Below are 26507 nucleotides of genomic sequence, written 5' to 3' on the forward strand. Positions count from 1 at the left end.
GTGCCTGAGGGGCACCTCTGCACACTGCGTTCTGTGAACAAAACATTCAAGGCAAAACCAACAGCGTTTTACTTTCCTGATGAAAAGTAGAATTGAGGCACTTCCTTTCCCTGTGGCGAACGGTGTGCTGATGACACCTCTCATGCATAACCTTGCATCCCTCTTCTCAGCTCAGCCCCTGTGTGCGTCTGAGGTTTGGGGAGGCTCCAGTGTGTGACAGGAGCCATGCTGTGTGCCTGCCGTCCCCCAGCGACATGTGTCTTAACACCGTTGCTGACGAAGATGCCCATAGACAAGGTGATGGGCATGGGGGCCAATGGGTATGGCAGCACAGGGTGTTTCCGAGGTGCAGGTGAGCTCAGTGGGTCTGTGGGCTGGAGGAGCAGCCTGGGCAGCTCCTGTGGCCCCACGAACCACCTGAGACCTTTGTGGCCTCTTGTCCCTCCCTGAGCTGAGTCTCCTGCCTGATCCCTGACAAGAAGGGTTCTGTTTCTCCATCTCTCAGTGGACCCCGCGGTGCTCCCCAGTTAGCTCTGTTTTGCCTGCTGAGACGGCGAGTCCATTAAGCTGCAGCTCTGTCTGCATCGTCATCTTCTGACACGAGCTGTGCCACCAGCGTGTCTTATTAGCAAGACTGTCACATCACCAAAGGTACGCCGTGGTGTGAGCTTGTCAGGGAAAGCATGGGGAACTAAAACCTGAGGAGGTACGCCTTGTGCCTTGGGCTTCTTGGAGCAACCCGTTAATTCCTTGCTTCCTTGCTAATGATGACAAGTGACCAAAGAACAGGGGAAAGCTAGCGAGCGTGGTGCAGCACAGCATGGTGGAAGCGGTGCCAGTCCGACATGCCGGGGAGGAACGCGAGGTGGCTGCTGGCCACGTTTTCTCGAGTGCTTGACATCCCCTCAGGCACCGTGGCAGGATTTGGAGCGCGTTTCCTAGATCCTTGCGGCTAAGCTAGAAATAATGCATTTATAAGATCAGAGGCAGTTCACTGCTCGAGTTAAGTGCCTTGAAAAGGCTGAGTCACTCGTACGGGGAGGTGAGCTATCCGGGGATCTGGGTTTCCTCCTGAAAACACCTTTTGTTATCGCTGCAAATGCTGCTGGTGCTCTGCCCACAGCCGGGCTGCTGCTTTCTTGCTGGCTTTGAGCACACACATCCTGCCGTGGCCTCTGTGGGTTGGATTGTATGTTCCTTCCCTTAAAATAATTAACAGAAACCTGGGCACGCTTGAAAAGCATTAAGGGGCAGAAGGTGCTCTTGAGATTTGGGAAATTAGGCCTGATCTGAGACTCGTTAAAGCCTGTGGCAGTCTGTCTCCTGACTTTAGTGGATCACACTTACAGAGTATAGCATTTTATATCTCACCTCGCTCAAATTTAAGCCCAGATAGTCAAAAACATTTTTCTAGAGGTGCCAATATCCATGTTAGGTTAGGTCCTACGGGAAATCAGGAATTTAGTGCTACCTTCACCTGCGGAAGACTTGTGGGTTAGGCAGCAGCGTACTGGTTATGTTATACTGGTTCCTTCAATAATCTCTGTGGGGGTTGTGGGCACAGTGCTGGGAAGGATTCAGGTGGGGGTAGGTCCCTGGTTCTCCTGCCTGTGCCTCGGTGGGTGTTACATACCCCGTCTGATTTGTCAGTGTACAATGTGGGGCACTTTTTTAAAAACAGAGCATAACTGTAAATGTGTGGGAAGCCTGGAGATCTGCCTTCCCTCGCTGAGCTTCACCGCTCCTCCCGGACCCGGGGAAGTTCCTGCAGGTCTTGGGTAAGGTCAACGGGTTCCACCAATGGACGAATCCAGAAGTAATTACCCCAAATCTTCATGTGGATTTTCAGCACTCTAAGCTGGGGATGACTTGAACGGTCCTACATCCCTGCCCAGTGCCAGCCCTCCTCCTGGCTCTGCCAGAAGTTTGGTATTTGCAGCCGGAGCTGTTTGATTGTCTCTTCCCAGCAGGTAATAACATCACTAATTAGTTTCCTAATTTGTGCTGTCCAAATGTACCTGAATTTCTAGGAATTAAAGCCTGCATGGAACGCGGTGCAGCGGTGAATGCAAATGGAAGTAGGACTGGATACGTTAAAAATGTTGTTGAGAGGTTGTACAAAATGAGCTGGGGTCGAGGGGTACCTCAGGTGGATGCTGTTGTCAGTGGCGTGGTGGGCGCTGCGATGCTTCGTTACTGTCCTGGTAATAGATTTAGAAGTCACCGACTGTTCTTGATGATAAACGTGTCTTCAGGCTGTTCTAGCCACAGAACACAGAGGAGCGGTTTTGGGGAAAATCAAAGCAAAGATGATAGTTTAAATTAGATAGATGATGTTTAAATCACCTTGGATGTGAGACTCTCTTAGATCCTTATGTTGTGCAACCGTTGGGCACAATGGTGCATGTAGGTAGGGCCTGACCTCACAAAAGTCGTGAGCGCTGTGTGCATATATTGGGTCAGGTTTGTGTTGGGGAATGGCTTTCTGATGGAAAGAACTTAAAATATCATATATTGAGCAGAACTGTAGTATGGGAGTCAGCAAAAATTGACAGCAGAGGAGTGCCTTCTCAGTGAAGCACAAATACTGTAGCAACCAAAGAAAATGCAGGTGGTGAATGTGAGTGTGTGTGCTGTGTAGTTATATGCTACCACATAATGTGGCCCAAAAGATGCTGTGACAGGAGGAGTTTGGGGTAAGAAATGGGGGAGAGGGGCTGTGGGGAAGACCAGGCAGAAGATGGGTGAGCTCGTGGTGGATGTGCCAGGGTGGCTCTGGAGCTGGCTCCTGGGTCAGTGGAGTGTGTGAGGAGGGCACATGGATTTGCCTCAGCATCTGTGGTGTAAATCCACGCTCTTCGCCCAGGGGCTGAGTCAGGGTGCTGCTGTGCTTGCCGCCTTCCCCCTCCTCCCCGCATGGTGCTTCCCTTGTCCTTTGCTCGTTAAATGTGCGGGGTTAAACGCAGAGGGGTTGCTTTGCCAGCTCCTGAAATCGGGCAGCCTAGTGCCGTGTTTTCCGCGGAAAGCCAAAAAAACCAAGGGTATTGAATTAAATTGAATTGTATTATGTAGCGTGGGAGGCGCAGGAGTTCCTCAGCCTGCCACCTGCTCCTGCATGCCACGCACATCCCCCTTCTTTCGCTGGGAGTAGTCAACAGGAACAGGAGAGGAGAGAAAGTGCCTCGGGGGAAACTTTTAATACCATTACCTGACGTCAGCTTTAGCGCTTGGCTCGTTCGGTGAGGAGCCGACTGGCCTGCCGTTAGCAGGAGCTGGTCTGTGCCACCGGCCGGCCTGGCGAGAGGTGCTGTGCTGCTCCTGGCAGAGGGATGGGGCTTTTCCCCAAGAGCCTTCTTGGGTTTGGTCCTCTGGTTCATCTGCACTCGGTGGAAATTTTGCTCTGCCATCTGCAGCTGAATAGCTGTGAACTGGTCGGGTTTCCTGGCAGCCCAAGCCTCAATTTCCCCAGTGCCATTGATAGCTTTGCCGGGGATGGGTACCTCGTGTGCTGGCCCATCTGCTGATGAACCTGTTTCTTTGGGTCAGTTCAGGCTGTGACTGTGTCTCAGAGCTTTTTTCTTTATTGTTTACCCAGTCCTTTAGTCTCTTTTTTCTATAATCTAATATTTGGGGCATCAATAAAGATATTTAAGCCTTTTGTTATGAATGCAATACCACTGCATCTCCTTTTCCTTTTGGGAATGGGCTATGACCATCCGATCTAGGCATGGCTTTGAGCTGTTTGGCTATTTGGGATGAAGAACAAGCTCTGCACTCCTGCCTGGACCTGAGACGAGCCAGATGGCTCCATGCCCTGCCCGGGCTGGCTGGTGTGTTTTCAGTCTCCAGAGTTGTTTCATTGTGCGTATTTTGTATCTGAGAATAACAGCATCTCCCAGCCAGGTCATGCTCGGGGGGAGAGGTTATTTTAAGCTGTCATGTCTGAGGAGCAGTGATGTCAGCTCTTTTTTTTTTTTTTTAATTACTCGTTTTAAGCATCATTAAGTAAAAGGAATAGAAATAATGGCTGAACAGCTGCATCGATGTGAAGCTATGGCCGTGGTACAGCCTGATGAGCAGCAAGGGCACAGTTGAGCTCTGCTGTGGTCTCTGGGTAGAACGGGTGGATGCCGAGGGGACGTCTTCTCTGAATTGCCTTCCTGTGACCCAGGGATGCATTAGCCCTCTCATGTCTGAACTTCCCAAGTGGCTGCTGTGGTCCTTGGGGGCTGGGAAGGGAAGAGGATGAATTCTTCATTGGGTCTGTGTTTTGTATGTTAATAAGGACGTGAGGTTGGTAAGATCAGAACCACCTGGAACTGTTCAGAATGGAGCAGGTAGAAACTACTGACCTTGTATTCATTCCTCCTTATAGGTCCTCTTTGCCTGACTGCTGAAAAGCTGGTGAAGGATCAGCAATTAAAGAACGATCTTCACCTGGAGATAGTATTCTTTCTTGTTTCTGCTCAGCATGAGGTACCACCAGATGGTTCTTGGTTGCAGTTTAGAGCATGACTAAAATTTATTTTTCAGGCACTTAGACAAATGGGATTTATTTAATTTCTCTTCCTGCTCTTCCCTTCCCCTCTGAGCTCTGTTCTGAATTTCCACATTCCCTTTTTCCTGCAGAATGAAGTGGAGCTGGGAGAGTTGCTGTTGTCCCTAAACTACCTACCCAGTGCGGGAAGACTGAATGTGGACATCATTAGAGCAAAACAGCTTCTTCAGACAGACATGAGCCAAGGTTCAGGTAAAGGGCAGTGTGTTTCTCACATTACTCATGCTTTTAAAGCAGATCAGTGGTGAGGCTGCAGTTTGTGGGGGACCCAGGGGGATTTGGATGCTCAGTTCCTATTAATACAAGGTTCTGGATATTCATTTTATATATATAGCCAACAATAGCGAAAGTATTTGGAACACTTACCCTGAGATAAAATGGAGGGTGTGAATACCTTTGCCATATTTCAAGTAAAAATGTCTGAACCAGGGTGAGGCGAGGAACCAGGAGCTCTAAATTCCCCCCATGTTGTGTTCTGTAAGGCAGCCCGTTTGTGGCTGTGCTGTGTTTTGCCGATGCCGCACGCTGCCTGAGTGCTAACATTTACGATATCTGGCTGCTCTGTGGATGGCGTGAGGTTTTCCCAGTGTCCACGCATTGCTCCCTGCCGTTTCTGAGCCTGCTGGTGATTGCTTCATGTGTATGTCCTCAGGTGTTTTTCCCGTGTTCCCTGCCCCAGCCACTGCTGCTGCCAGAATATTGGCATTTTCCAAAAAGAACAGTCTGCTCGGCCTCTATCAAGGCTGTCATTAATTGTGGTTTTGGCAGGGAGCGGGTTTTAATCCCGCAGCCTGACTTTTGTCCCCGCTGCAAATCCCTGTGAGCGGCTTGGTGGAACAAGTCCCAGTCACTTCCAGATGCCATTTTCCAGCACGGTCCGTCCCTGTGGTGCCCACCCTTCACAAACTGGGGTACTGACACGACGCCTGTGACGCAGAGCCTGTGTTTTGTGGTTTTTGTCAGATCCCTTTGTGAAAATTCAGCTTGTTCACGGATTAAAATTAACAAAAACCAAGAAGACCTCCTGCATGCGGGGGACGATAGATCCCTTCTACAATGAGTCCTTCAGCTTCAAGGTTCCACAGGAAGAACTGGAGAACGCCAGCCTAGTGTTCACAGGTAAATGTGGTGGTGTTACTGACTTGGCGCGGTCGTGGTTGACTCCGAGTTGAGCAAAGAAGCAGTTTTGGGTGTGCAGATGAGCCTGTGCAGGATGGTGGCTGTCCCAGTAGCTGCTCTGCAAGGGGTGACCATCGCTGGGGTCTCCAGGGAAGCTTAATTAGCACTCTGTCCTCTGCAGGAGCTGTTCCCAGCATTGCCACCTGATGGATGGAGCTGGCTGGGAGCACACCTCGCCGGTCCTGTGTTTAATTGGTGCCACTGGGAATGCTTTTGTGCAGAGGAGGAGGAGGCGTTAATTGCACTTCTCAGCAGCAACCAACTTGGGCATAAAGTAAAAAATTAGAAGAATGAGAGGGAAGTATTGAACGATCCCAGAGCCCAAACACTGGCAAAGATAACTTCTGGTACTCAACATAATTTGCCGGTGAGGTGATGCAGCTATAGGTGTTTGACACTGACATCACCTGCTCTGTAAGCGGGTTTGTTCACGCCTTTATTTTTAAAGGGCTGGGACTCGGTGCCAAGCCCTGCGTGGCGCGGGTGAGATAGACCAAGACACAGACCACGCAGGCTGTGGGCCGGGAGAACTCCTGGAGCTAACCTCGCTGGAGAGCCTTGTCAGTGCTGGAGATGTCTGGCTGAGATAGGAGTTCTTATTTTCAAACAGTTCCTGAATCTCCTATTTTTGTTCTCTGGGCATGAAAACAGTCAGTAGGAGTTGGCAGTTGGGCATGCAGTGCGGAGCAGCAGGGCGCAGGGATGGGTCCCTGCCTGCGCTCTCGCCCTCAGGCCGGGCAGCAGCGGTGAGGCTGAACTGAGGCCATGGACCGCTGTGGCTGGTGGCCTTTTCTGCTGTTCCACAGCGTGGAGGTCTTGGGCAGGGCTGCAGGGACCCCCAGGAAGCGGTGGGTTTCTGTCCTGTGCCATGACTTCACCCAGCCTATGTGTGCTGTGGAGCTTGGGCACCGTCAGGAGCAGGGTCAGACCTTCTTGCCCTTTGGAGGAGCAGAGAGGCTGTGTGGTGGGACCCACACTCTTCTGCTCCACTGGGCTGCTGTGATTCACAAACACGTTTTTTGCAACTTTTCACCCATTACTCACCATCTTTTGATGAAGAGAAAGGAATCTGCATCTGAAAGAACATATTTTGAAGTATTTTTTAATTTTTTTTCTTACATGGCAGATACAGGTGTCAAAGCTGGTACAAGGAGCCTAATTCCAACCCATTAGTTTGTTTCCAAACATGTTATAACAAAAGTGATGCTGATCAGCAATTTAAATTGTGCCCTTCATGCTCAGAAATTTCCTCAGCAAAAAGTCTATAATTAATCACTGCTTTGCATGCACGTCACCCTGGCTGTACCTTGCATGTGCAATGATGAATTTGTTCTTGGAAGCTTCCATCAGGTGATCTTGCGACAGGCGTGAAATACTCTTTTCTTTGTTTTCCTCTTCTCCTAATAGAAGAAGAAAAGGCAAACAGAGTAGCACCTCTGCAGTCAGAAGGGTGAGTGGAATACACTGCTCCTCGCCACGGCTGATGAAGTTAGCATTAATGAGTGGATGTCTGATTATTTTTTCTGTGCAAGTGGATGTATTCTCAAATAAGTCAAGGAAGTTAGCTGATTTATAATCATATGTGATGCAGTCGCATTTCAGCGGCGTGCCTTTTAAGTGGTGCTTCACTTTCTAAGTGATGTGTTGCTTGCTTTGAACGTTGCAATAAATAACCCCAGGCCAGAAGTGTCACCAGCAGCTCCAAAGCTGGGAAGGAGCGTGCAGAATGTTTTGGAGGAGCGGCGGGGCCAGGTTCTCGTGGCCTCTCTGGGACTGAAGGGTGACGCGCAGCTCGGGCACGGTACTGCTGCGGGCGTCGTTGGGCTTGCTGCTTCTGCTGTGGTCAGGACTCTGTTGTTGGAGAGATGTGGTTTGTGTATGCAATATTTAGCTAGAGCCAGAGTTGTTGGTCACGTTATTGTGTGTGCAGTCTTCTGCTGGTTCGGTGCTCGCGCTGCCTCCACTTGTTAGAAGAGCCAAGACTGTTACAGGAGCCAAGAGCCCATCTTGTTGCGAGGACCTTTGCATCAGGATTCCTGCATGGACATCTGCGGTGTCACAGGAGTGAGGTGGTTCAGGGGAGGTAGAGGTGGTGAGGATGCTGAGCCTCGTTCAGTGTTCACCTAAGTGATGGAGATGCTCCAGATGTTGGTAGAAGTGTCCCCCCAACAGGGAATACAGCACCACTTTCTTTTTATGTGCATCTATGAGGTTTTAATAAAATGAGTATCAGCATGCAGCTTGGCTGAAGTTCTGGGGTGGGGATGATGGTATTCCCTGTATAGTTGTCTTCTCAGCATATTAGTGTGTTGTGCAGCTTAAAAGCTTAACGGGCTTTGGGATCTTGTGTTAAAGGACAATAACAAGCAAATGGTTGCTAGCATGGAGAAACCATACCTCGCAACGTGAGGATCTTTTTATTATTTTGCATCTCTACAAAGCAGGAGCATAAGCCACGTTTTTTTTCTCTAGGTTTTTTGTTTTCTCTTGGGGTTGTTTCTGGCTGCAGTGGTGGTTCTTTCTGTTGTGTGTTTTGTGGGAGTTGTTTTTTTATTATTATTTTTTCCGATCCACAGCTCTAGTCCATTAGGTCAGTTAATTAAATTTGCTGTTGAGTCAAAGTCCAATTGAAAAGGAAAATAATCCTGCTTGAAGGGTGGGTGACGATGCTTTGAATGGAGAGAGAGAGAGCTGTAAAAGCAGTCATAGGAGCCAGAAGTGAGTATATCTTCAATAATTTAAAGGAACCTTTTTTGTGGCTTCATATTTTGGACCTAGTCTGCAGCTGTCTTTACATTGGCTTGGCTTCACTGGAAAGCAGTGGAGCTGTGCCAGTCCCTATCGGCTGAGGCTCCTGGCTCCTTCTGTGGCTGGTACCGCACTGCAAAGTGAGGCACTATCTAGACAAAATAAGATTAATTTTTTTTTTCCCCCCTGTGGGTTTTTCTCCTGTGCATCTTGAATCAAACTGTCTGGGTTTAGTGCACCATAGTAAGAATTTATGCACCATTTTGCTGTGACTTTAGCAAGGATCGTGTATGCAAACACTGCAGATAGTTTTCTATAAAGCACTGCTCTGGTCCCTGCTTTCCTGGCGATGCTCTGGAGAGCCGGATTTCGGACCGAGCGCAGGGCTGAAGTGCAGCTGGACTAGGAGATGGGCAGTGGGTGCTTCTAAGATGGGGTGCTCAGGGTGAGCTCTGCGTTAGCCAAGATTTGGGGAGGTTTGGGCTGGTTTTTAGATCTCTCCTCCTCCTTAGGCATACTAGGATTCAACACTGTAAATTATTGGCACTTACAGGCTGAAATTTTGCTTCTCCTTCCACATTGGGGCAGGAAACCTCGTACAAGCTGTCTTTCTGCCTTCCCTTCTGTTCCTACCTCAGATGCTTACTGGTGCTGTCACTGACTCACATGTCCCAGTTTAGTGCCTAAAATGGGTTGGGATGAGCTCAGGTGGAGATGTCCTCTCCAGGAGGAAGCATTCAGGGTCAGGATCGCTGCTGCAAATGTCATCTGTTCACAGCTTTTCACCGAAAGAGGCTAAAACCAGGAAAGCAACAGATACCGATAAAAAGTCTAATGTCCTGACAGGAAAAATGATGAGTGAAGCAACAGCTAGTGGAGATGTTTGATTTTCATTTACTCCATCAAACATGTTGTCTGGGTAATGAGCATCCGTACGCATACTGTAACAGAAGTGCACTTTTTTGGGTGGTTCTTTTTGCCGCCTTTTTTTTATGGCAACTTCAGCCACATTCCCCGTGTGCCATCTTCTGCTCGAGTGCAAGTCATAGGTTCACCTCTTGCAGAGAAATGGGGCAGACTTTAAGAGACAGTATCTTCTCCTAACCACGTATATCTGTGAAAAAAGGTGTTAATTATTCTTTGTCCCATGGTAAGGGGAAGGCGGAGTTTGTCCCCCGCAGCAGGGCTGTCAGCTGCTGCCTGGGGTCAGTTCCAGTCAGTTCCAGTTCTTTTCCAAGAAGAAAAAAGGGTATTTGAGGTGTGACTGCAGCCTCTGCGCATGGGAGGGCTGGATGCTGGGTTCCTAGAGACCAGCATCAGCTCTCCTCGCTGATGGATTTTGGGCAGGCTGTCCTCTAAATCCCAGCCTAACCTTCGGGGAGCCTGGGCTGTGCAGCAGGAGGTGAGACGACACCTGAAATCCGAGCACTGTGGTATTTTGTTAATGATTATAATGTTGTTAATAACAATCGTGGGTAATGCTGTTTGCGTTGCAGTAAAGCCCAGATGGCCCAATAAAAAACACCAGCGCTCCAGGGCAAACCGCATCTTGGTGACTCGTTAACATCTTTTGAACACTTACCATAAAAAATACAACCTGCAGTGTGCACAGTTAGGGAATATATATCTCCCCGAGGTCCTGTGGTGACTGTGTGTGTCTTTCTCCATCTAAATAAGCTCTTGTACATGTTTACATGATGGGATCTTTAGGGCTTGTGGGGCAAGCAAGGTCCCCAAAGAGGCAAAAATCATTTTCATACTCTGGGTACCATCTGTGCAAACGGAAAGCCCGCTTTGCTGTCTGACCTGGCCCAGAGCGTAGCCGGAGCTGGGACAAGCATCAGGGCTGATGGTGTCTGATGGAGAGTGGTGGTGGGACTCGTCCCATCGCACCGTTCCTGTGTGAAAGGTGGCCGTGGCTCCAGCAGGATGGGATTCTCTGCCCAGGGGAGGGAGGTCGGGGCCAGGGCAGGGTTTGCTTGTTGTTGGAGAGATCGGCCTCAATACGCGTGTGACAGCTGCTGAGATCTTCATCATGAATACTGGCTGAGGAGGCAGCTCATAGGCACTCTCTCTTCTGAACCATTCACAGGATTTTTTTATGTGATTCTCTTCACTCTTCAGTATGTTTTAAAAATGGACCATGTCTCTGTTTTCTGTAATGATTTAGGACCATTTTTAAAAATTTATTTTTGTAAGTGTTTGAGTTCCTGAGGGAGCATTGTTGAACAGTGAAATCTTGCACACCTACGCCCGTGGTTTCAGTGGCTATTGCACAGGGGCAAATAACACCATCGAGTGTCTCCGTGCACCGAGTGCTGTAACAACACGTGTCTTCAGACCCCCGCATCACTTTGATGCTTTATCCCAGGGCTCTAATCAACTTCAAGTTAATAGGCACTACTTGATTAAAATAACAAATCGCTGTTCTGTAGCAATATACCTCGTTCCTCCGTTGGCTCGTTTTCCTTCTGTCTTGGCCTTTGAGAAAATTTAAGGACATTTAATGAAATTTGAATTTTTAGAGGGGGAAAAAGTCATTGTTGGTGTGTGTTGCTAATGGTGCAGTTCTGGGTGGTTTAATTTGGTTTGCTTTCACCAAAATATTTTCTTTTTGAAGAAGTACTGCCTGTTTGAGCATAGTCATTCCTTTTGTGACATTACAGCTTGAGAGGTGAGGAACTGGGTCTTCCTTGAAATCCTGAGGAATTGGGTTTTCCTTGAAATCCTGTCGTCTTGTTAGAGGTGGATGTTTTGGGATGTTTCTGTATCTGGAATAAATGGTCACTAATGGCACAGAGAGCCCCTGGTGAGCACAGTTCTGGCCTGCTGTTACCCCTCCTTCCTGGGGATGTTGGAGATGCTCTGGTACAGACCAGTTTGGTTTTGTATGTTGTCTAATGAGTATTTTTTTTGATGTTTGATAGAAAATGTTTCAGGGTCCTCTTGATCCACATAACAGAGTTTCTGGGGCAGTCAGTGGTGGTGGAGATGGAGGGGAGGAGAGCAGCCCTGACCTGGCAGAAGAGGCTGTATGGAGATCAGCCAAAGCTGAAGGTGGTCATCAGCTCCAGACCTCATCTTCCAAGTGAGCCCATGTTAGGCGGAGGGGCAAACCGCTGCGCCAAAGGCTTACAGCTGACAGGCCCACACTGGCGCATCGCAACTCACTTGGATTCGTTCTGGGAGAGTTTTAAAGTTGGGCCTCCAGGTGGCTTGACTCCCAGTTGAAGAGAAGATGGCTCCTCAGACCTTAAAACAATTCTTTTTTTTCCCTGACAGCTGTGGTGGTCATCAGACTTGTGAAGACCTTGGAGGCAAAATGATGCTTTTGGCATTTGCTTGTGCTGCACAAGATTTGTAAAAGTTCTATGAATGGGATGCAGAGATAGTGAGGCTTTTCAATGGTATTTTTTTAATTAACAGGCTGTTTTCCAAATGCCCCAATTAGCTGAGCAGGTTGAAGGCTGATAATGGTTTTTGTCCTCAGGCTTCTCCAGAAATACACTCAAATTTTGATTTGCCTGGCTGTGTGAAAGCATGACCTTCAGATGCCGGCATCGTCTTTAGGTGTCTGTTTGCAGGGATGGAAACTGCAATGTGTTTGGGGTCATTACACATCTACATTTTGACTTGCTGCTTCATATGCTCATCTCTCCTTTCTCCTATTGCTGCTTATTTCCCACAAAAAAATATTAAGGCACTTTGTCTTTTGCCAGCATATATGAGGAAAAAACATCTCCTCTAATGTATGAGACAACTGAAACTTTTCCCCATGCTGGAATGCAGGAGGAAGAAGTGGTTTCTGTTTTGAAACACCGTAACATCTCTTAGATTGATAGATGATGAGGCAACTTGCTGCTAGAAAATCGTTTCTTGTTGTCTATTAGACGTGTGTTTCTGAAGTATTGGACTGTCTGTATATTCCACATATCTGGAGCTCAGAAGTGGAATCTAATCTGTGCTTAAACCTGTGTAATCCTATCTTAGCCAAAGGGGGAAAAAAGAAAAAAAACATTGATGTCAGCACTGGATTTTCTGGGGATTTATACCTGTTTAATTTAGATCAGAATTTGGCCTTTGTGGCTGGTGTTATGAAATACTTCATGTATTTATGCACCCGACACCATATGGTCCGTGCTCAGGTTTGGGGAGAGCAGGGTGCTCCTGGCCAGCACCTCCGATGGTCCCGGCTGCTTTGCTCCAGGTCCTGTAGCCACATGAGGTGACCCAGCAGGTCTTCTGAGGACATCTCCGGTTCCTGGGGCAGTGGGAGAGGGGCACAGGGAGATGCACTTGCAGGAGGAGACTGTGGCCTCCTGGAGACCGCCCTGCCTCGCTGAGACTCTCCACCGCAGGTACGATGCCCGGGCTTCGAAACCCCTCTGGGAGGAGGAAGGTCCCTATTGCTCTTCATCCTCCAGATCCCAATCGGTGGCTTCCCGGTCTCCACGATAGGTGCTGTTTGTCAGCCTGGAGCAGGTGACAGCGCAGGTCAGTTGGAGATGCTGAGATCCTGCAGCCCCGATCCTGGTTCGGGGTCACTCAGGGAACATGCTCCAGGGATGGATTTGGCTTTTTGCAGCAGACTTGCTGCTTTAACAAGGAGGAGTGAAAGACTATTAATCCTGGTGAGAGCAACGAGATGCTGATACTTCCTGAGCCAGTCTGTTGCTTGCTTAGAAGGCAAAATTAGATTCTTCAAGTGGACTGACTTAGTTAATAACAGTACCTCATTGCAGAGGTGGCAGAAACTGCTTGTCTTAGAGCTCTCTGGAATTTTTGGGGAATCTTTTTCTCCTAAAGAAAGGAGCAAACCTGCCTCTCTCCAGGCTGATCGTCAGCGCTTGCTCATTTTGCCAAGCCCATTAATTTAAGCAGTGTCATACCTCTCTCGACCTCGGTGTTTCATCTTGTCTGCCTCATGCCGTGGTGAAAGAAATTGTTCAAACATCTCACAAGGCCGTAATCTTTCTGTGTATCAAAAGAGGAAAAACCTGGGTGGCAGTAGCTGCTCTGGGCGGCAGAGCGGTGTCTGGAGATGAAATGCCCGTTCTGTCCCCGTGGCTGTCGGGGGAGAGGCACGAAGGCACTGGCGGAGGCGGCCTCTCCTGCGCGGCCATCCCTGCCTTGGCTTACAGGTGCTGTACAGCGCCGGTGTTGGAGCCTCTTCAGGTGAGGTGTATAAATATGCATGAAGCCATTCATGTGCTTTGTTGGCTCTGGGGCTCATAGTGCAGAGAATTAAGATGCAATTCTTAAAAAAAATAAATAAAAAAAAAAAATCTTAAAAAAAAAAAAAAAAAAGAGGACTTGGAGGTGGAAAAAGCCATCTGCAGATACTCCTTTGCAATATCCTCCGGGCTGTTGCAGTAGATGCATCCAGTCTGTTATTCCAGTTTCTCCTGATGAGATAATTTCATGAGGTGTCATCCCTGCGTGTCCTTGAGATCTCCGTGAGGCACACATGTGCGTTGGTGTTTCCCCCGCTCCCTGGGTCCCTGCTCTCTCCTACGGACTTTCCTCTCCCTTTCTGCAGCCAGACCCTGATTAGCCAAACGCCCAGCTTGGGGCGCATCCGTCGGGTCCCCTTCCCAAACTGCCCCAGCCGGAGCACAGGGGCTGCCCTCGCGGCAGGGTGAGGAGGGAAATGGTTTTCCAAAAAGAGTTTCCTTGGCGTGGTGGCAGCGTTCTGCCACGTGGAGCGGCAGCGGGATGCTGGAGCCACGGTGGGTCTGTGTGTGGCCAGGATTCGGCCATGCGCTGAAGCGGTTGCGATTCCCCCTGGAGCTGGGCAGGCGCAGACGCTGCGGGGTGCAGACTCGTGGAGGAGTTGCTGGGAAGCGAGTTTTATGTGCGCATCAGAGCCTGATGGAGATTAAGTTGATGAATGTGAAACCACTGCCTCTTCTCCTGTGCATTTCTGCCTTCTCTACTAAGTATTACAGGCCACGCTCCAGGAGCAAGGGGCAGAATTTGGTCCATAGCTGTGACCTTCACAGTGTGCATCATTAGTCCTGCCGCTGCGCGCTCCTAGCAGCACCCTCTTTGTGCTAAACAGCTTTTTAATATTGATGTCAAGCAGTTCAGAAGTATTTTTCAGCCCTGCTTAACCTGACAGCTCGGACCCGCTAGCTGGTGGCAGAGCGCAGAGGAGGCCGGGCACCGCTTTCTGCCTCCAAACGACGGGGGACGAAGCGCGGCCTGCGTGAGTGGTGCGGGCAAGCGAAACAGGGCGCTTCTGGAGCCCTTGCCAAGCCCTGCGGCTAAAGTGGGGAAGTGCAGGGAGTGTTGGTGGGTCAGTGCTCACAGGACTGTGGTTCCTGCCCGAGAGACCCCACGGTCTCTGGAGACCTGTGTCCTCGGGGACCCTCTGCCGCTCCATTGCCTGTGAGCAGCCTCGGGCACGTCTTTGCTTATTTTTCCTTTTCCCCTGGTTTGGCTGTAATTGGAGGGCACGTCTGGGCGCAGCGTGCCCTGTGGCCATCGGAGCAGGATGCTGGTGGCCCAAGGTTTCTGGTTGTGGGTTTTGCAGGTTGCAGCAGAGGCTGGCGGGCAGCAAGTGTGGCTGCAGGGCTGCAGTGGCGTCTCTGGGCTGCGGGGTTAGCTGTGCCTGTGCTGCAAAGCCCCTGCGTGAAGAGTATTTACCACGTGGGTGTTTATTCTGTTCCTAGCCTGGTGGGCCAAGGGGATCAGATGAAACTTTTACAGGCTGTGGCAACAACAGTCGCAAGTACGTAATAGTGGGTAGGATTGTTTTTAATGACTTTCACGGCTGATGATTCACCCAGGCACACAATAGTCTCCTCTAGACCAGCTGTAAAAATTAAGCTGGATTTTTTGCTCTCTACTTTTTAGACTGAATAACTTTATCCTATAGTGGAAAGGAAAAGGGCAGAGCCCTCTCATGCCTTGGGGGTCTCTTCCCCCGGGGAGCTGGTCCCTCTGCTGTGTCTGCTGTGCTGGGAAGTGTCCCCCCCTGCGGCAGGCTGGCCCTGTCGTCGCGCTGGCTGGCACCCTGTGCGGCAATGTCGTGTGTCGGAGGGCTGCACGTGAGCCGCACCAAGGGGTGCTCAATTACTTATGGCGTTTTAAAACATGCAGGATGCAACGAAATTGCATTTGAAAACAAACAAATAAATAAATAAATAAACCCAAAACCAAAAAACTTTGGGGGCAATTTGTTAGAGAGTGGGTGATGGTGTGCTGTAAATGGCAAACTGGGTGAGAGTGTTCTGCTCGATGTCTAGCCTGAGTAAGAGGGCAGATGAAAAACAGAGGCGCATTCCTACCTGTTATTTTTCTTCTCTCTGAGTTAAATAGTTTTAATTGCACTGCAGGTAACTGATGTAGGTGGCTTAAGAAGAGTTAAATTATTTGTGCCAGACCTCCCACCTGCTCCGGTGCACTGAGATTTCTCTGCCCATTACTCTGGGAGAGGTAAGTGCTCAGGCAGCTGCAGGTGGGAGCAGAGGTGCTGTGTGTCTGTGACTGCTGAGTAGCTGCTGGGCACATCTGGCAGATGGCTCGCAGGAGGTGTAGGTGGTTTGTGGCCCTGGCTGAGCGAGGTGCTTCTGCACTTTATGCAGAAGCATAAAGTGCTTCTGCACTTATGTGCCCCATCACATAAGTGATACTGATAGCCTTGAAGTTAGCTTAAGGAAATTTTTTGAACTAGGGCTCCTTCCTGATCATTTCAAGACTGCTAATACGTTCAGTCAAAGGACGAATTAATATTTGAAACGCCAGCTTAAATTCTACTACTGCACGTAAGTCATAAATGACAGTTGCTTTGCAGGCGTGCTCTTCACAAGTACCCGCTTTGCACATCTCAGTGTAGAGACAAAGGGGAAGGTGAAGGGCGTTTGGGCTGGATCTGGTGCCTGGGCTGATGGGTCAGAGGTGAGTGGCAGATCATGTAGCGACAAGCAGAATTGTCAACCGGTGAAAAGCAATTCTACGTGACCAAGGTTGGTAGGAGATAAGGGAAAGCTAAGGAGTTGCACCTGGAGCCAAATGTTGGCGCTCCAAGTCCCATCACATCTCCTGGCAGCCCCTGCCACCCCTGGGATGCAGCTCTGGGCTGTGCAGTGCCTGGTACCCACTGTGCTGTGCTGCTCAGCCCTGCGGGGACCACGGCAGTCAGGACTGGGTGACACCCAGCCAGCCCTCCTGTGCAGGATCCCCACGGGGAATGTGGGCCCCTATCCCCAAAAATAAGTTTCATGTAGCACCCAGGCCCCCATCAGTTTGATTCGGATCATTTAGGAGCACTGTATTGATAAGTATATAACATAAAAATGTTTTATTTACATCTCATTGCTTGTCCTCAAGAATTCAACCCTTTAAATGGACATAAGCGAACGCAATTTTCTTTTATATCTCAGCATTTCTATTATAAAGAGATTATTTTTTTTTTTTAGAAGCCTTTCTGTTTCCAAATGCATCCCTCAGTAAAGAGCAGCTGCAGAAGGAATTGGTTTGACCTCTGCTTCCTTAATTGCTTTTTGCTCTGTGTTGGCCTGGAAATGGATGTTGCTATTGTGTAAATTACTGCGATGGTGGAAAAAGAGCTCATGAGATCAGGTGTGTAGTTTCTGTCAGGAAAATAGGTTTCTTAAATGGAAAGCAGTGTCCACCTGTCCGTAGCCAGAGCCTGGGTCAGTCTGAAAACCCCAAATGATAATTACCTCATTTTCTGCTTCTGAGCAGCTCCATGGAGTTACTGTTTTTTGTGGCCAAGAGCAGATTTAATCTGAAATTTACTCTGAGCTCCTTTCAGACTCTGGAAGGGGATACTCAGACATCGGGGAATACAACTCAGTCCGCTTGTGCTGTAACCTGGGCTCAGAGCGTGGCACAGCGCCCAACTGCTGTCCCATGGGCTGGACCAGAGGGGCTTCTCCATCTCTACCTCTTGTGTAAAGAAGCTGAAAAAGAGCCAGAGCTTTTCTCCTCCTGAGGCTGAAGGCATGAGCTTGTGTGGAGTTGGCTTCACCGCAGGTGGGACTATAGCCGTGGTACGCCGGTGCAAAAAGCAGAGGGGCTCTGTCAGAGCCTGCCCACCCCCAGGCTGGTGGCCCCTCCGCAGCTCTGCGGGGGTTTGCTGCTCAGAGGGGCTCCTGGGTCTCCCTGTGGATGCCTGCTGTGTTGGCAGGTCCCCTTTCAGCCAGGGCAGGCGTCAGCCCCACAACGGTGTGCAGCTCACCTTTTACCTGGAAAAGTCATTTTGGGATCGTCTCCAAGCACCCGGGAGTCCTGGTCAGTATGTGAGCAGTACATGCGGGGTCTGTATCAAGAGTGGGATGTTCACCACTTCTGCTGACTTTGGAGCAGACTGAAGTGTCGGACATGAGTGTATGAAGTGTAATGGCTAGTGCGTGCTCGTTGGCGTTGAAGGAAACGGTTCCTCATCTGAGAAGAGAAGTGGTTGCTGCAGCAGGGGATGGAAGGGGGGAGAGCTGCTCCCTGTCCCTGCCCAGGACGGGAGCCCGCTGTGCAGAACAGCTCCAGCCCAGTGCAGCAGCACAGCCCACCAGGGCTTATGGGCTCCTACGGTTTTCCTTTCTGAGCCGTTCTTGGAAGAACCAGTGACAGCAGTAGGCAAAATCGTGTTCCTGATTGTGAGCAAAGAAAAGGGTTTATTTTCACAACACTAACTTTAGCACCTTCTCCTGGGTAAGGTCCACGCAACAGCACCGTGCACCTCAACCATCAGCAAATTTGCTCAGCAAATAGTGGCCATTTTAAGAGTGGAATAAAGCAATTAGCCTCCAAGGAAGGCATGCCCTTGAGTTTTAAAGGCTGGGGAACTGATGAGTGAAGCTGAGTTTTTGGCACATGAAAATCTCTCATCTTTTGAGAAAGCTGCTGCGGTGAAGCTGCAAATCTGTAAACCTGAGGTCGAATCTCGTGCCACCTCATATCGCCTGAGTGTGAATAAGCATTTGGCTGTGGAAAATGTCTTCCCTGTTCTTCAGCAATAAGTCTACCTCTCTGCTATCTAAACTAGTTAACGATAGAAGCAACAATGCTTGTATAATTCATCCATTAATACCCTAAAGGAATCAACATGCTAATTACCTGACACAATAAGTTTAGCAAGATGCCTTAGAAGAATTCAAAATACTCGGATCAACAGTAAAATAACAGGTCCCCTTAGCTAGCACACCTTGTTTTACAATCCTGACGGGGATTATTTTTGAGGAATTGGTATGCCTGGGGTACTTCCCCACTGTTAATTTATCCTGTGATTAATTGATGGCCTTTAAGACTTCTTGGTGTAAATTACTTGGTATTGTCTCCCAGGATTTGGCTTCATCTTCTTTCATTCTTGGAAAAAAAATGGAAAAAAAGAAGGAAAAAAAAAAAACCTATATGAAAAATTAGGGAGGCATTTGGTTTGGAGGCATTTTTATGTGATTTTATCACAATATTTGTTTTCTCTAGGACAATAAATCATAGCAGGACATGCAGCACAGCCATGCTGTCTACAGTTGTGATCCATGGCCTTGTAGGAGAACTCGTTAATAACTCTGGCAGGCTGTGTACTAGTTGGAGATGGACGGCTTCAAATTCTTCACTGCATCCTCAAAAGGTGGCTTTTCCAAATAACACCAACCCAGCCTCTTGACAGGGACCCTTCCTCGGCAGCACGTCGCAGAGAGCTGATGGCATCACCCCTCAATAACTGGTGGCGACAAGCAGGAGGGATGCGGTCTTCCTACGGGGAAGATGTAGCCCCAATTAATTTTAACCTGTAGTTTGAAGGTAGACTTACAATGCTCTGAATTGCTGTGTCTTTTTTTTTTTTTTAGTGCAATTATTTGGAGAAATGGTTGGGACATTTGAAGGTTTGCTATTACCAAAAATATTCCCAGGTAATTTGATGTGGAGAAGTATCTCTGCCCATAAACTGTGTGTCCAAGCTGTCGGAAGGTCTAAAGTGAGATGTAACCTTCTGCAGCTGTATTTTGGGACTGCACTGGCAGGTGGCACCTGAGTCACCCAGAGCAAGATCCCACACTGGTGCAGTAGCTGGAAACCAGCCTTTGCAGAGTATGGAGATGGTAGAGATACCGAGCAGCACTAATTAATCGCGGGATACATTATAATAGGGAATACACAGCCTTGACAAGGATGCGTGGCTGAAAGGGAGGTGGAGTGCTTAGCGCTCGGTGTCCTGCCTGCCCGGAAGGGTGTGCGCTGCATCGGGTGCTGCTGCCACCAGGGATGCCAAGGGTGGCTTTGCTGCCAGCACTGGTTTCCAGCAGCCCTGGAGAGCTGGTGCTGCTGGCAGGGCAGCGGCGGCAGCGCTGGGCTGCGCGCCAGGCTCTCGGCTCCCTGCCAGCCTGCGCTCCCCCTTTGAACTCGCCTGGGTGGATTTGGAGCCCCTGCGGACATTTGTTCTTAAAAATCCCTCTCTTTCCTGGGGAGATTTTTTAATCCTTAGTATTCCAGGCAGTGGCCGTGGATATTCAGGCTTCAGCTTGTACAGACTTTTTGTTCAACTTTCTAATGAGCTGAGGCAGGGCTTCAGTTTGCAGAACACAAAGTGCTTTTGCTGCTGTCCGGCGGCAGCGTGCAGCCTTTCCCGGGATCAGTCCCATCATTAGAGTTTGCTGCTGTCTGCGATCTTTTGTTCCAGGAGACTGGGCTAATCCAAAGGCCCGGGTGTTGGGTTGATGTCTCTCCCTCGGTTGCTTTCCTGGACTTTAACAAGGAGCTGCAGCAATAATTATGGCAAATTGTTTCTGTACAAACATCCCGCTAACAGCCTGTACGTGTGTGATTCCTGTCTCCAAGTCGGGAAGGCTGTCGGTTAGCGCTGGAACGGTGCATGGACATTTGCATTAGGAGGAGGACAGTTTGAGGTGCTGCTTGTTCCTTTACCCAGGTAGGGGCTGCTTGCCTGCTTTCGTCACTTCATGATGCCCCGGCAGAGCTTTCAGCATGTCTTTACACACTGTAATTCTACTTCAAGGCCAGGCTGGACGGGGGCTTTGAGCAACCTGGTCTGGTGGAAGGTGTCCTTGCCCATGGCAGGGGGGTTGGAACGAGATGATCTTTCAGGTCCCTTCTAACCCAAACCATCCTATGAGTCTGCTTCACCTGTTCTTGCGAAATACGATGGTAACTGTGGATTTGTGTCCTGTTTATTTGCATTGTATTTCTATCTGTAGTCCAGCTTATTTTATTCCTTCCAAACTCCCAATTCGGTCTCTAACATTTTTGAGGTGCTGAGTTATATGCCAAAAACACTGGTGTCTGGTGTGCTGCCTGAGTGGGCATGGGCAGGACATTTGGCTTTCCTGGGGCAGTGCTCCAGGTGGACAAGGGATGCTTTTGCCTTGACCGGTCTCTGTTTCTGCTCTCCCCAGTGTACGGGCACAACGTGAAGAGCAGCAACGACTTCATTGGGAGGATCGTGATCGGGCAGTACTCGACGGGCGCCCCAGAGTCCAATCACTGGCGCCGGATGCTCAATGCGCACCGGACAGCCGTGGAGCAGTGGCACAGCCTGCGGTCCCGGGAGGAGTGCGACCGCGTCTCTCCGGCATCCCTGGAGGTGACATGAGGTGGGGGGCTAACAGCAGCCAGACCAAGCAGGCGGACGAGGAAAAAAAAAAAAAACAAACCACCGACCAAAACACCCCACCTCACACCCTCCACACACCCCACAGCAGCTCTGTTGGATTGAAGCGGCTGCCGACACCCAACCGGCCATGCTGGCCTCTGCAAACCATGTCCCACCGGGTCCTGGCCGTTCCCCTGGGGCCACCAGTGGCCCGGCCGGCCGGCCCTGTCGCTGCTCGCACCCGGCACCACTCGGCTGTTTGCATCCTGCGCAGCGGAGCGCGTTGCCGGGCGGCGTGGGCTGTGCGTGGAGGTGCCGCGGGAAGCGCTGAGCGGGTGGAAGAGTTGGGAGTTGCCTGCGCTGTCCTTCCAGTCCAAATCCATGGCTCATCCGCTTGGAGATATAAGTACCCGTGTGCTCTCGTTGGTGAACGTGGTAATTAGGTTAGAATATTTTTTTAAATGGTAGAACCTGTGGTGAAATCAATTCTGACTCCAGTTCTGTCCTTGTACTAGTTTTAACAGAATTAAGCTCCTGTTAGTACGTACGCGTGCATTTGTGTGCCGGGGCATGCCCGTGCGTGTGGCCGTGCAGCCCTGCGTCAAACGGATCCGATGTCACGTCAGCGGTGAGACCTGCCACTCTCGATAGCAGTCTGTGTGTGTCAAGTAGATGCAGTGATGATATAGCAAAGTAAACATTTCCAATAGCATTTGTACCGGGAAAGCCAGCTCATGTCTTTTCAAACCTGTGTTGTGCAAAAGAAACCTGCTGAGGGGAGACTTTTGCAGTTCAGAAGACCCAAAATACACAATTTTAATTCTCTCACAGACTGCAGTGGCTCCTTCTGTGTTGTGTGTGTTAACCCAGGTAGTTTTCCAGGTCACCAAGTGAACTTAGCTACAGTCAAGCTGTCCTGTTGGTTGCTTCTGTACATTTTATTTTTTCACAGCGTATTGTCTGGTATGATGCAGATTGTATATTTATTGAAAATAAAATTCTATTTAACTGTGCCACATAGACTGGGGTGATACTTGTTAGCAGAATTCAGCTTTGTGTTGAGTTCCATCAGGAACAAGCAAAGCCAAAATGTTGGTGTTTACCCCCTTGTTACTCACTGCAGATGAACCAGGAGTAATTTCAGAGAAACTGGGGACCTGCTGATGGACATCGGTCAGGAGAGGGTGTTGGTCTGGCCGTGCGTGCTTCCCGTCCAGAAGATACCCAGTGTGCTGCAGGTTGGACGAAGTCTCTGCACGGGGCTTTGGGTGTTGGTTCTTTGCAGGAATTGGCCCCAAATTATTATTGCTCTATTTATCACCACTGAGACTGTATAAAAAATCTGTATCTTGCTTACAGCCCATTCAAAACATCAAACAAGCGGGACATGGCCTTGAAGAGAGCTGGACCTGGCCCATGGCTTTATTGTCTTTCCATGTCTTCATTTTGGAGAAGGCAGGATGGGTCCTGTCTGCAGCAGTGTTTATCTGTGTTGGACTGGAAAGCCTCGGGGTGTCATGGATGGGTCAGCTCTGCCGCCACATCAGTGCTGCTGTGACCAAGCAGAGGAGGTGGGGAAGGGCTCCCAGCTCTGGCCGTATCCCGCTCCCCTGGTCACCTGTGAAATGCTGGGAAGTTGCCTGTGGCCCCTGCAGTGGCCAGGGCCGGTGGCCCGCTCCCCCTCTGTGCACTCTGCAGTGCAGAGCCTTCTCACAGCTGTGCCGGTCTCCATCGGCTGCTTGGGAGAGGAGCAAACCAACGCGCTCGCCGTCTGCCCTGGCTCAGGGCGAAGTCCCTTTTCACGGGGAGCAGGAGAGTTGCAATGAGCAAACCAGAGGCGTTTGGGACAGGGACCTGGGGCTGGGTGCTGTGGGAAGCTTTGCCTTTGCTGTGGCCCCTGTGAAACTGGAGGTCAGAGTGATGCTCATCCGGAGCTGACACGTGGTGGGGCAGGCAGCAATCATCTCCCTCCCCTTTTGTCATCAAACGCAGCCCAGAACAAACTCCTGTTACCTCCTGTGCTTTTAGTATTTTGATTTTTAAAAAGAAAACAATACATGTATATGCCTATTTCACCCCCATTTGTTTGGCTACTACAGTTAGGGACAGGTGAGTCTTAAAAAGAAAAAAAAAAAAAAAAAAGTTGAGTGCTTGTTTGGGCAGATGTTGGTGTGTTGGTCAATAGTCCTTGGTGTGGTCCAGGGTGTTTGTGCTCCAGCGTGAAGGTCTGTGTTTTAACTCTGATACCAGCATCCCTGCAGCACACCTTCAGTCTGGGACCTGCTCCCGTTTACATTGAGTTGTGGGTGTTTCATTCCCTTCTGCTCTCAGAGCATCCCTGTGCGTGTTCTCCATGTGACAGCCAAGTCTGATACGGTGACCCTGCCATCGTGGAGGAGGGAATGCAAACCATACAAGGAGTCTACAAGAGATATCTCCTCTCTTCATCCAGAGGCCATCCCTCAGCAGCTGGGGGAGAGGGACAGCACAGACACCCTGCTCCCAAGCCGAACATTGCCTGATCTCAAAGGATGGCAAAAAAGGCCTGAGGGACCTTGTTGCTGAACCATCGCCCGGTTGCTGTGGCTGGGGGTGAACACAGGTAGGAGCTTACCCTTGGTGTGGTCGTGCTGACTGTCCCCTGGTGAACGCCTTCGCTTCTTACTGACCACTGCACATAGCTGCCTGCTGCTCTCCAGCACCGCTGCCCTACGTTAGCAGCACAAAGCCATGGGGATCGTGGTTGCCACAGGGCTGTCCACGGGCATCCTCTTTCCAAGCATGGTGTGGATGGTGGGTTTCAATTCTACCCTGCTTCTCTGCAAGGTGAATTCCTCCTTTGTCCTGCAGCGCGGTCGATAGCAAATCTCTGTTCTCCAGCTTCCTCCTGGTTTGTCTCGTCAATAAATCACGGCGGAGAGGGAGCCCACGGGGTGTCCTGGGCAAACACCCACTGCAGGAGGCCGATCTCTTCCTGTAACTTGAAAAGGCTCAGACCAGGAGCCGTGGTTTCAGCAGTCACTGCCATCAATATTAATATTCTTCCACGCGGGGATCTATGGGCAGCAGGACGAGCTCTGGGCATCCACTGAGGCTGACCTGAGACCTACCATGTGCTCTGCTCAAGCACTGGGGATGAAATGTTAACAGAAGGCACTCTCGCCCCTGAGTCTGGCTTTGCGCCGTCCGGTCTCTGTTTCCCAGGGAGGGGGGTGTCGTGTACATACACTGCCAAAAATTGGCGAGGGAACCCTGAAGAAAGGTCAATAAATCACAGAATGGTCAGGGCTGGAAAGGACCTCTGGAGATCATCTGGCCCAACCCCCCTGCCAGAGCAGGGTCACCTACAGCAGGTTGGATGGGAACGCATCCAGGTGGGGTTTGAATATCTCCAGAGAAGGAGACTCCACCACTGCTCTGGGCAGCCTGTGCCAGTGCTCTCCCACCCTCCAAGTAAAGAAGTTTTTCCTCATGTTGAAATGGAATTTCCTGTGTTCCAGTTTGTGCCCGTTGCCCCTTGTCCTGTCGCTGGGCACCACTGGGAAGAGTCTGGTCCCAGGATTGAAGCCCACCGAGGAGCTGCCGGCCTGGAAGGCAATCAGCAAACAGCCCGGGGAGGGAGGGGAGCAGAAGGGCCGAGTAAAGGAGAGGTGGCTGTGCTCCGGGGGCTGCACCCAGCAGGTAGAACACATCTCGTGCTTTGTGAGATCGGAAGGTAGCGCGACGTGCAGCTGCAACTCCAGCCGGCTCCGCGTGCAGGACGTGCGTGTACTTTCCCAGTGCTGGGAGCCAAGCCGGTGCCCTGCTGCCGCACTGGGCACGGAGCCGCCGGCTCGGGGGGCAGCACAGGGGGCTCAGTGCTCCTGCCGGCACTGCGGGGGGATGCGTCTGCGGCCGGTCTGTCGTTAGGATTAAAGTTATCCTGGATCTCTGCTCTCTCTTTAAGCATTAACGTTTGTGCTTTGGGAGTAGATTAATCTGCTCAGAGTTTTGTTCCATAGTTTGCTGATAGTTGCTTATAACACTGGCTTTATCTGGGGATGGTGTGTAGTTAAGAAAGGAGAAGGCATGCTTTGGCTTCTAATACTCTTGAATTTCTTTATTTTTAGTGGTCTGATATATCAATAGACATTTCCTTGAGCCATACAGTTTCAGACCAATGTATGGAACTGCAAATGAAAGGAGGAGGGGAGTTTTAACAGGTTTCATTTAAAGCAAAGAAAATAGCATATGAAAGTTGATTGAATGAGCTACTGTCTCTGAGTAAGTCTGGATACTTTGCTATACTGAAAGCTTTCTATCACCCCAAATTGTTTCTATCTGGATCTTGCCTGTAAAAACAGCGGTCATCCTAACTCAAGTCCCAGAAAAGACTGAAAATTTTAATATGTAGCTAAAAATAAAAAGGGAATAGCATTGGCTGTGTTCCCAAGCAGTTTGTTCAAAGCTGTTTTAAGGCATAAATTCAAAATGGAGCAGGACCACAAAAATTTCACAGCATTTGGGCACATACTGCTTCTCTACCAGTGCAACAGCTAGGAAAGGACTTTATACAGTATTTTTAAAAATCTGTTTATTTCCAAAAAGTGTTTGACCACAGAAAGGAGATGTAGTAGATAATATTGACAGTTAATAATATTGGCTGATGCTGAAGGTTTTCTGCTGTTACAGGACTGCACAGACCCGGCAGAGAGACATAGTGTGAGTTCCTGAAACAGCCTCGGACGCCCGGGCGCAGCTGGCGGTTTCCCCTTCCAGGCTGTTTTAGCGTGTCAAAGCACAGCCTTTGCCTTGTTAAATCATCAAATGGGGCAGTAATGGGTTAAACCCCACAGTTTTGGGCTGCAGGAAGGCTGGAACAAGGCAGTGCTCCCCTGCAGCCCTGGGGACCCTCTCCACCTGCTTGCCCCAGCTGCAGCCCGCCTTCCCCGGGGTGCCCACGCTGCGCGGGGGCTGCGGTAGCACAGCCCTCGCCTTCCAGCTGCTGACTCTGCCCTGGGTTTGAAGGGCTGCTGGCCTTGCACAGCAGGCAAAAGGGCACATTCTTCAGGGACCCCAAGGTCAGGGTCTGCCCCGAGCTCCCCTCCGTGCTGATGCCCCGCGGGGGGAGGCAGCCAGCACAGGGCACTTGGGCAGTGCTAAGTTGGGGACACAAAATAATGTCTCAGGAAGCGACCGGAGGGCATAGATAAGGGATTTCCTTGCTCGCCTGCAGCCTCGGTCGTGGGATGAAGGCTCTCCAGGAGGAGACGTGCACCCCTGTGGAGCCAGGCCCTGGGCAAAGGTCTGGGCGCAGGTCCCTCGGGGTGGGATGCAACAAGCGTGGCCGGGCTCAGGCAGCGGCGGGTGGGGAGGCGTGTGTGTCACTGGGATGGGAGAGCCGCTGCTTTTGGGGGAGGGAGCAGCACAGCGCCTCTATCCACCTCCGCGCCGGCAGCCTGCCCC

General features: G+C 50.2%; 1 protein-coding gene across 1 annotated transcript in view; it reads left to right on the plus strand.

Annotated features, from left to right (window-relative positions):
• The window catches only part of SYT17 (synaptotagmin XVII), a 41878-nt gene extending 20816 nt beyond the window's left edge, over positions 1 to 21062 (plus strand). The window contains exons 6-8 of the mRNA XM_009886606.1: positions 4630 to 4750; positions 5522 to 5677; positions 20866 to 21062. Coding sequence (XP_009884908.1) covers positions 4630 to 4750; positions 5522 to 5677; positions 20866 to 21062 — 474 coding nt within the window. The remainder of the gene's footprint in view (positions 1 to 4629; positions 4751 to 5521; positions 5678 to 20865) is intronic.
• The last annotated feature ends 5445 nt before the right edge of the window (positions 21063 to 26507 follow it).

This window comes from Charadrius vociferus, unplaced genomic scaffold, assembly GCF_000708025.1.
Source record: "Charadrius vociferus isolate BGI_N301 unplaced genomic scaffold, ASM70802v2 scaffold46, whole genome shotgun sequence".
NCBI lineage: Eukaryota > Metazoa > Chordata > Aves > Charadriiformes > Charadriidae > Charadrius > Charadrius vociferus.